The sequence below is a fragment of the Trifolium pratense genome, linkage group LG6 (assembly GCF_020283565.1).
Source record: "Trifolium pratense cultivar HEN17-A07 linkage group LG6, ARS_RC_1.1, whole genome shotgun sequence".
Classification (NCBI taxonomy): Eukaryota; Viridiplantae; Streptophyta; class Magnoliopsida; order Fabales; family Fabaceae; genus Trifolium; species Trifolium pratense.
Window position 1 is genome coordinate 32,131,210 of NC_060064.1, and position 10,944 is coordinate 32,142,153.

General features: G+C 37.1%; 1 protein-coding gene across 1 annotated transcript; it reads right to left on the reverse strand.

The window, feature by feature from the left end:
• Positions 1-198: 198 nt before the first annotated feature.
• Positions 199-8,740, reverse strand: LOC123889709 (protein FLX-like 2). The gene is made up of 5 exons (XM_045939171.1): positions 8,465-8,740; positions 7,782-8,359; positions 2,237-2,382; positions 2,042-2,139; positions 199-1,192 (listed from the first exon to the last, which is right to left on the reverse strand). The coding sequence occupies exons 2-5, from the start codon at positions 8,342-8,344 to the stop codon at positions 701-703; spliced, it is 1,299 nt and encodes a 432-aa protein (XP_045795127.1). The 5' UTR covers positions 8,345-8,359; positions 8,465-8,740; the 3' UTR covers positions 199-700.
• Positions 8,741-10,944: the final 2,204 nt, after the last annotated feature.

Here is a 10,944-nt window from a genome sequence, read left to right on the forward strand (position 1 = left end):
ATTCATGTGCATGGCTCTATGGAAGACAATTTCATTAATGATTTTCCCTAAACATCTTGATGACTTTATTCATTACCTCAGCAATGAAAAAATGTTTGATGAGTTCAAAAAGGTGATCACTAAAGATTCTAAATGTAAATCCTACTATCTTAGTATTGAATTAAAGCATGATGAAACCAGAATACTTATTTCTCAACATTTTTATGAAAGAAAAATTCTTAAGAAACTCAACAAATAATTGTGAGCTCGTTCATACAACAACTGATAATCTGGATCCAAGTCTTATAACAGTCTAGTTGGAAGGTAAAGTTACTTGACTTGCATAAGATCAATCAGATTCTTTTAATATAGGAGTTGTAGCCTGCCAAAATCACAAAATTAAAATTTACAAGAAATAGATAGGTGTTGATTGCTTCACAGAAAAAATATAGATGTTGGCTGATACTGTTAACCATCTATTCTAAGGCAATCATATGCTCTAAGAATGTATTTCTCAATGGCTGATGCTGTTTTTTTTTTCCTTCTCAATGGCGACTACTTTCATGGGATTCACTTTATGTGACTTCCGGAGTTGAGTCTTCGAGATGCCATGCATTCAGAAGCACTAGACAGAAGTTCCACATTCAGATTATATCTGACTTGAGTACCATAAATATAATATGATTGGCATGCCATGGCATGGCATCTCGAAGACTCAAACTCATCTCCTAGCAGGGTTTACACCTCGAGCAGCATCGTATCCACCACCACCTACATTACGAGCAGGTGGTGTTGCGGACCCATAAGGCATGTTGTTTACAGGAGGAACTTGTCCCTGTGGACCAGCAACACCCCTTGATTGAGCATCATAGCCAGCTGCTGCTCTTGATGGATCATAAGCAGGTCCTCTTTGCACTTCATAACCCGAACCTCTCTGTGGATCATAGCCAGTTCTCTGAGCATCAAAGACTTGTCCTCTCGTTGCATCGTAAGCAGATCCTCTAAATGCATTGTAACCAGTCAACGCCTGTGGGTCGTAAGTAGATCCACTCTGAGTTCCGTAAGTTGGCCCTGCAGATGGAATGTAACCAGGCCCTACTCTGGGAGCCTCGTAACCAGTCCCTGCAGAAGCTGGAGCAGGTTGAGCTCCAGCAGGATTAGCTGTAGTAGCATTGCCACCACCACTACTGGCAGCAGGGAGAGAACCGCGTCCCTGTAAAAAATAATTGTACGGTGGAGCATTAATATTCAAAATCCACATGGAAGATAAAGACATATAGCCATCCTAAATGGTACTCATTCAGTTCTGCCACTACACTAAAATCTCTCTTGTTATGGTGACATTATACTTGCACTATATCTTTTTAGCACATTTAATAACATAGCAGTTGAACACACAACTTCTATTATACATCTATATAAACTCCAAATCAGTCCAATTTTCTCTGCACATACAAAAAATAGCTACTCGTAATGTTATCAAGCAAACCACATACCAGATAACAACGGGCATGATAACTTATAGATTTTAAATTTTTTTATCTAGGCAACCAACACTACTGTTGCATGTCAAATTGGTACCATCCGAATGGTGAAAAGTAAATTGTTAATAAGTGTCTATATTACACAAATCAGATAATTATCTTAAAGCTTGTATACTATAAAACAGATCAATGCTGTTGAACTCAAGTATCCTCTAGATTCTAGAAGTTATAAACAAACTACCTAGTGCCAAGCATTTAGATATTTAGGAAAAATTCATCACGTTGGATTTGAAGCATCCAAATCCCAGCAAGGCAGCAACATATCATTGGTAGTTGAAAACAGACCGGAGACAGGTAGTTCTAATTATCAACTTGTAATCAATGTAAATAGATTCTATATTTAATTGGATACATTTTATAAAAATAAATAAGTCAACACAAGCAAAAAATAATCCAGACATTAATCGTTATCAAAGAAACTTCAGGAATTAATAAACTAATAAATAAAGAAAAAGGACTATATTGCTACACTCCCGCAAGGAACTTAAAATAACGTAACACATGGGGTCATCACACACCTGTGCAACAGCATAACCATCTTCATATGCATTTTGTCCCAATTGAAGACCAGAAGCCGCATTATCATTAGTTCCAGAGGTGCCACCATATGGCCCACCTAAATTGTATTGCACGCTATGATCAATCCACAAAGCATGAAAAATTGAAGACTAAGGACTCTAACGTAGAAAACAGGTAACAGATAAGATACATACTACTTCTTTGATCAACATTAGCCGTGTTTGTAAGCTCTGCTCGAAGTTTCTCCACTTCCCTACTCATAGAAACATAGTTCTTTTCCATCACCTGAAGTGACTCAAGGTGGTCATTGTATAATTTCTTTTCATAGTCATAAGTGGCCCTGCACGACCAGAACAACAGAATATCAGGGGCACTTAACATGGTAGTCTGACACTACACTAGCAAGCTGTAAGGAAAGAGAGAATAGAAATAATGGGTTGGTTCAGGGTTAACTTGGGTGAATTACAGGTGTAAATTGGTGGGGATTGATAATCCATTGGGTGAATCTGATGTAAGGATCAATGGAAGTCACAGATGGATTGAAGGGTCGCATTAGTGGCCGTTTGTATGCTAGATACAATGGGCATATGGGGCATGAAGAATGGAAGGTTCACCAATAAACCAAAACACAGACGCATAGCTGCTAGACCTGTTTTTAACTTCTAAGCCTAGCATTTCCAACCACCTAAACTGAACCAATCAGGTCTGCATAAATGGGATTGATGATTCATTTTCTGAATTGGAGGTCACCGATGGATTTGAAGGGTCATATTGTTGGCCATTTGGATGCTAGACAGAACGGGCATATGGACGTTATGGAAGGTTCACCAAACCAAAACACAGATGCATAGCTGCTAGACCTGTTTTTGACTTCTAAGCCTAGCATTTCCAACCACCTAAACTGAACCAGTCAGGCCTGCATAAAAATGGTAGTATAGGAAGGTGCCCTGGTATTACAGGGTGAATAGCATGCCCTGGCTAGCAAATTGCTAGGAAAATCTATAGATTTTGGATTGAAGAGACTCCCGTGTGTTTGAATAACTAGGCAATTGAAATTACTCAGAATTCAAACTGCCGGGTGGGGGGATCATTAAAAAACTTGGTATAGATTCAAAACAAAATTGACCATTGGGGATCTTTGGAAGTCATCACTCATGAGTGCAGATTCTGTACCCAGATTTTTGCGTTTCAGGTTCAACAGATTCAAAGATAAAATCAAGGTAAAGTAATCTACCATGTTAAAGTGGAATTTTTATGACATCAGAAATAATCAGCTATGAGAAATTGATACATATTGGAGGAACGAAAAATCATGGGAGTAAACAGGGAAATCGCAAGTAGGGGAATCTGTGGAAAATATTGCTTAACCAGTGAAGTACATAGAACGGAATAAAAAATTGCAGCTCAGAGCGCAACTCTACACCAATGTAGGGCAAATGTTAAGACATAATGGAGTTAGCCATCAACTGAGGGTTTGATTGCAATAGACAACACAGTTTCCATTGATAAATCTGAACATCTAGGGGGGACAAACTACTACAAGCATTGCTATAAACCTTATAACCCAAATTAAGTGGTGTAGAGGAGAACTCACACGTAAAAGCTAGGCTAGTAAAAAGGAAAAACCCATACTTTAATTGAAAATGTCTAGTGCACAAATGATATGAGATCCATACACATGAATAGAGTTAGTCAGGTTGGAAAGAACATTCATACTAAATAATAAACAAACCTGGCTCTAAGAACACTCGATCTGAAGGATATTCCATTCCTAAAATTCTAAACTCATGACTTCCAAAGATGTAATCCAAACTTTGGAAGCATAACCAAAGGAACCCGTGCAGATATCACACTCACGGTCCCATGTAACAGATTCTCACTAGTCTCAGCTACTACTAATTACTTAGAAGTCCAAACTCACAGGAAAACTGAACATTGAAATAAAGACATGAGTACACTTAACTAGAATAAACTCAAACACTGGATGAATATGCAATAACATCTTCCAAAACCAAGTTACAGAGAGCCAAACTCTCCCCCATCCTAGGCCAACTTCCTATTATGAATGTCCCATCTAAGCAAATTTCAGTAGTAGAGCTATAGACATTAAAACCTTTCTTCGGGAAAAGGGGAGCATGCTTGGGAATAAAAATAAAATAAATAATTTCTCAGCATATAAGAAATGGAGTTTGGAAGATATTGAGAAGACCAAGGTCCTCCTCATCATACATGATGAGCTGCCAATCCTGCAAGTGGCCTCTTCTATTTACACCCACTCCAGATAATTACATAAGTTTGTAAATCCCCTAGTAATTCTACCATGTAAAAGTGAGCACAACAACAGGATTTAAAAGTAAGGGGAGCATTCATAATATTTCTTAATTGTGATGTGACACAACCTGTGCAGTTCAATAGCTACTGATGTCAGTCACTAATTTCATAATTAGTTGACAAATATTCAGCTTTTGTAATAATCCTAAGGCACAAATACTTCACAATAGTTTTCCCGTATATAAAATGCATGCAAGTAATTTTAAAGTTCATTTCTTTTCTTTATAACTCAATAGGAGCAAGAAAAAGAAAATATGAATATATCAATTTTGCCCATACATTCACATATAATTCATCAAGTTATTATCTCGTATCCCATAAAAAAATAAAGATAAATGTAACAGAAACCATTCAACTACAGCTAAACTTGCCACATCTCCACAAAATTTTGCAGTCTGCTCTTACACTAAAAGCCTCTAAACCAAACCAACAAAAATTTGCCTTAAATTTAACTGATGGACACATCCCACAGAAATGGAATCTCAAAATACATATTTCAAATGCTGTATGATAGGAATCAATGTTCCTACAATGTTCCATCATAGTTTCAAATTGCAGACAGCATCACGTAATGCATCTGCAATACTACGGTTGCAAAGGTGTTGTTTTGAGGAATCACCATATAATCTGCAATGCATCATGTGAAAAGCCACATTGGGCCACAACAAGCATTATGGTCGTCACACATTGTTTTTCAATATTTCTCTTTATATCGTAGACTTATAGGGAACTATAAAGGGTGGGAGATATTTTAATATGATAGCGAGTTGGTAACGAGGGAGGGATAACGTTTTGGAGGGTAAGTCAGGAACAAGAAATGTGAGAATTTTAAGATAAACCATAAAGAATAATACCTGGTGTAAACATAAAATAAATCCAAAATTTTACAAGCACAATACACATCACAACAGCCACAATGCCTATAATCATAGTGGCCACAACTGTGATTCCATTCACAACTGCAACCGAAATTTGAAATCATGCAGTCCAGCACAGTATACATTAATATCACAATACTTTCACTAAGGTGAAAAAAATATGCAATACACAGGATAGGGTACTCGGAGTCTGAACAATGTATGCAGGGGTATTATTGAGAGAATCCGTTAATCATGCATTATATAAGAAATATGGTAATTAATCAGAGGAGGGATAGCCTAAAATATGCTAAGATTGAAAACAGATGCTAGGTTGTATAAAAAATCATCCTAGGAGGAAAACCAATATATTCTAACATTCGAGGAGAAAATTCAGAGAGCAGGGCAAGTAAGTTATAACTAACAAAAGTCATCGTCAGAATGACCATCAATGGGAAAAGAAGTCATCACTAATATGATTTGTATATAGGAAAAGAGTCGCCACTGAAATGATAGCCGGTGGAAATAAAAGGCCTTTGATATCATTTGTCAGTGAGAAAAGAATTGCATGACAAACACTGAAGAAGCGGTGAAACTATACCAATAGCAAGTTGTGCCTTGGAGTTATAATAGAATCAAGGACAAATGCTGGTAGAGGAGACAGAAATTGCGCTGGAAAAAGGTTATTTGCACAAGAAACCATTTTCCGAAACACGGAAAAAATGTTGGATCTATAACCAGATTGTGCTGCAACCTTCACGTATAAAAACAGCACCAGACAGCTCACCAGATGCATCACCACCAACATAGAAGGCGATGACTGGTTTTTGAAATGTGTTGCCGTAGAGGCAGGTGACAGTGTGTGCGATCGGAAGGAGTTTTTGGGACAATAAAGTACTCTGGCCCGAATGCAGACGATGGCTGGCAGCCACGATTGTTGCTGGAGATGACAGCAACAATGGTTGTTCAAGGTTACTGCAACTAGGGAGATAGAAAACATTCTGAAACTTTCAACAGACAGCAGAATAGTAACAGGGCAGGTCATAGAGAGTCAACCCAATCTCTAGATACCATGTTTTAAGTTATGGGATTTTAGATAAAAGGAGAAGAGAAATAATATATATATATATATATATATATATATATATATATATATATATATATATATATATATATATATATATATATATATATATATATATATATATAGTGAAATATGTTTGATATTGACTGGAATATATTAAAGACTAAACACTAATCCCTGTTTATAGAGATACGTAGACTCGATCTTAAATAAATACACAAAATAAAATTTACAGCCCAGTGCAAAAGGCCCACCTAACATGGGAAAAAATGTAAAGATGGGATGGAGTTTAAAAAAAAAATAACACTATGTCATAAAAGCCAGATTAATAGTGGCCACCCTTGCTCCTGCATCACACATAGTCTCATCTATCAACTACTGCTAAGCAGTTTACCCACAAAGAAACACCAGACATTAGAAAAAAGACATGATAACACTCATAAAAAGACTGAACAATCCAACCACGCATACATTCATAAAATCCTAGATCAACAAGTTACAAATCCAAAGGAGAACTATTCAAACTGGTTCTGCTAATCATGAATCGAATCTTATTATGAACCGTAAGATAAATGATAAATTAAAATATAACACTTTTATATGCTGATATATTGTATATGAACATCAAAATATGTCAAGATTCAAGTGCACGTTGCGATTCACCAGAATGAATCAAGATGCATGCCATGTTGGATTCATGCAGCATATTATTAGCGTTTAATCATATGTTCCAAAAATATTTATAGCACAGGAGTCCAAAGGCACCACAATGAAGTCTAACACCCAACTATGTTGGTACCCTGGACAGCAACAATCAATCATATATTAAAACCTCATAAGTCTGATAAAACTAAAACCTCCTACGTTTCAGTCACTATAAATTCTAACATGCAAAAGTGGGCCAGGAAGGATCAATACATGTCGTCCAAATCGGTTTACTGATATTCATCTTCTCCAGCAATCATGATTTCTCCAATCTCAACTCTTTTAAGAAACAAATAACTCACAATATTTCTACTAAATTTAATAAATTGCATGCAACGCATGTAATTTCTAAGTTTACTTATTTCATTCAATATCAACCTTCAACAAGGCTACAAGAAAGAAAGTGAAAAACAATGTATATCAGTTTTTCCTTTCCTGTTCACCTTTTGAAACAATTTAGGCCTAATGATATTGGAAAAAAGGGATACTGGGGAAAACCAAGGCCAGTTGGTTAATGAGCCAAATCAAAGGCCAACATGGGGAGAGTATTGGACAACTTGCCGATGGCAGCTTATTTAATTAAACTAAAATAGATAGCCTATAAGTCGAAACTTTCTCATTTAACTACTCCTTTAACACATAAGCTTCTAAGCACTAAAATCTACAAACTTATTTCAATTTCAAAGTTCTAGAAATTAGAAATCAAAACTATACATTTAACACACTAAGCTAAAAATCAAAACAAAAGGGGCAAAAGATTACCTGCAATGCTGATATTCCTTTCTGAGACGCTCAAGCTCTGATATGAGAGCAGGAATCTGCTGCACATCAGGATGAACCCTCTGAATCTCTTGACTCAAATGTTGAGCTTTCGCCATAAGCTCCTCTCTCACAACAACCAAATTCTGCGCCTCCCCACGCGCCTGCTGCAGCTCCATCTTCAACGGTTCCGCAGCCTTCAACTCCACCTCCATCTTCGCAATCTTATCAACCACAGCACGCATCTGCTGCTCTCTCTCCGCCTTAAGAGACCCAACATGCGCATGAAGCATCTGCAGCTCATGTTGTGCCCCTGCAAGCTCCTGCCTCAAAACACCATGAGTGGCAGCCAGCCTCTGATTCTCAGTGGCCAACCGTTGCATTTCACCGTGCTGCGACGCGAGTTTCTGTTCCATCACCTGTGGCGGTGGCATAAGATCAAAAGGACCAGGTGGTAATGGGTGGTGCATTGGGGGACCCACTTGTTCATGGTGAAGCATGGCGGGACCTGGTGGATGAGGCCGCCGTAGATGCTGTGGCGGTGGCATGCGACCTTTGCTTCCCATTATTATGGCGCGGATCTGAAAGTAAAGATGATATGAGAATCGTGAAATTAGGGTTTGTTGGGATGAATTGAAAAAGATGAAATTGAGAAATTGAATTGATGATGATGAAGGAAGTGATACCGTAGGAGAGTGTGGAATTTGGATCGATGAAATTGAAGAGAATCGAAAACCCTAATTTGAAGTGCAAAAAAAGTGACGAAGGTGTAACTGAAGTACTTACTTCTATCTCACTTACACGACTTCAATTGTACCCTCCACCTTATTATAGGACACAGGTTAGTGTACTATTTGGGACATGTAACCCATGTTGCACCAACCGGAAAAATTGTGTTTGATGAGGAATAAATATTTGTCTACTTGACTAAGAAAAATTTGAGTGGAAATTTTAGGGTTAGGTTTTATTCGCAAAGTTGGGAGAGACGATATATCTGATTGGTACGATTAATAGATAAATAATGTCTATCTCTGGAATGGTGTGTCTTATGTTGACATTAGTGATATTAGCCTTTGTCTATGTGACTTGTTCGACAATGGGATTGGAACTTCAACAAACTCTATATTAATCTTCATTCCTTTTATAGAGATTATATTCGTAACATTACCATTGATTACGAAATGGTTGATAAACTCATTTTGAGTGGTTCTCTTAATGGTTATAGGTGGTTGGGTTTGGCTTCAACTCAACATGATGCACCCGATACTTCTTAGAGTTGGATTTGGTGATTACCGGTTACTGAAAACCTAAGGCGTCTTTGTTGGTGAGTGATGCATGGTTGTCTTCCTACTAATGCCTTTAGAGGTTTACGTCATCTTACCACTAACACTTTTTGTCATAGGTGTGGTGCGAATGTGGAAAATGATATGCATGCTCTTCGTGATTGTCCCAATGCAATATCTATTTGGAGGAGAAAGTCTAATATGGACACAAATACAAATGAATAGTGTTTAGGCATACTCACAAAAATGAAGAAAGAGAATAAAAGAAATTAATAATGAATTTTTTAAAATAAAGCATAGTGTATAATAGTTATATTATCCATAAAAATCGTGTATAATAGTTAATTAAAATTTTTATCAACAATAACTTGTTTCTCCACTAGTACAAAAATACCTTTAGATAAAACATCTTAAGCGAGTTTCTATTAAATAGATCCACCGCATCTTTTCCACGTTCGTGAATCAAAAGCCCCTCAATCATCGAACAGTAAGAGACTAAATCTCTGTTCGGCATTCCCTGGAACAATTTTAATGCTTTTTCCAAGTTTCCACACTGCATTAAAACTGCGGTAACGACATAGTCTTGCTGAACATCGAGAGAGTTTTCGCAACCAAATGCATCATCCCGATAAGCCAATTCGAAATCCCCTAATGTTGAAATAGCCGACATCAAACCAACCAATATGAACTCGTCAGGTTTCTCATTAATTGTTTTTCATTTTACGAAAAATCATACATGCCTTAGCAGACTCACCATTGTGAACATAGCCTGATATCGTAATAGAATATGTAACAACATCCTTGTTCTTTTTTTTCTCTTTCAAATAAGAAGTGTGCATCCGCCATATTATCAGCCTTAGCATACCCGACGATCATTGTGGTAAAAGAAATCACACGCTTTTCTAGCATATCATCAAACATACCCCTAGCACCACTCAAATCACCAGCCTAAAAGCGTGAATCATAGCATTGCATTTTGCATGAAGCTACAAAACCGTGAATGACCGCACTTACCGTATAAATCAACCAAACTTGTGCCCACAAATATATCATTATCTATAGGGCAGACTTCACCACCAACCCATGAACCGATCTTCCAACCAAAACATCGCACATACCCGAGCAAGCTTTGATAACAACAGGCAAGCTTTGATACCCGAAGGTGTGTAAGTGAAGTACTTACTACTTACTTCTATTTCACTTACGCGACTTCAATTGTACCCTCCACCTTATTATAGGTTAGTGTATTATTTGGGACATGTAACCCATGTTCCACCAAACCAACCGCAAAAACTTTGTGTTCAAATGTTGAGGAATAAATATTTGTCATTAGATTACATCAATAAGAAAAATTTGAGTGACACTCATATCATATCATGTATACTTATTTGTCTAATACTTGTCATTAGATTACTTCAAGAAAAATTTGAGTAACACTCATATCATATATACTTCTTCTTTTTTTTTTTTTTTGTACATGAGAGGGCAAACACCCAATCATGGATACTTCTTTATTCTTGTATTTGGCATGCCATCCTGAAGGTTGTGGAAATTTTAGGGTCAGGTTTTATTTGCAAAGTTGGGGGAAACGATTTTTTTTTTTTTTGTTAGTGCCAAATTTCGAACCAAGTACCTCTAGGTTGCAAAGTGACTCCTCAACGAAGTGGCTATCGGAGAAACAGGCGGGGAAACGATATATCTGTTTGATATGATAAATGGATAAATAATGTCTGTCTATTTAATGTTGTGCCCTATGTTGACGTTAGTGATACTAGCCTCCGTATATGTGACTTGTTCGAGAATGTGATTGGAACTTCAACAAACTCTATATTAATCTTCTTTCCGTTTACAAAGATTGTATTCGTAGCATTACCATTTATCAC

Bases quoted from the DNA above. Each gene is read 5' to 3' on its own strand.
- LOC123889709 (XM_045939171.1), bottom strand. From the start codon at position 8,344: ATGGGAAGCAAAGGTCGCATGCCACCGCCACAGCATCTACGGCGGCCT. The intron at 2,140-2,236 runs GTATGTATCTTA...AATACAATTTAG, and splicing joins TAATGTTGATCAAAGAAGTA to GTGGGCCATATGGTGGCACC. The intron at 1,193-2,041 runs GTGTGTGATGAC...TATTTTTTACAG, and splicing joins ATGGTTATGCTGTTGCACAG to GGACGCGGTTCTCTCCCTGC.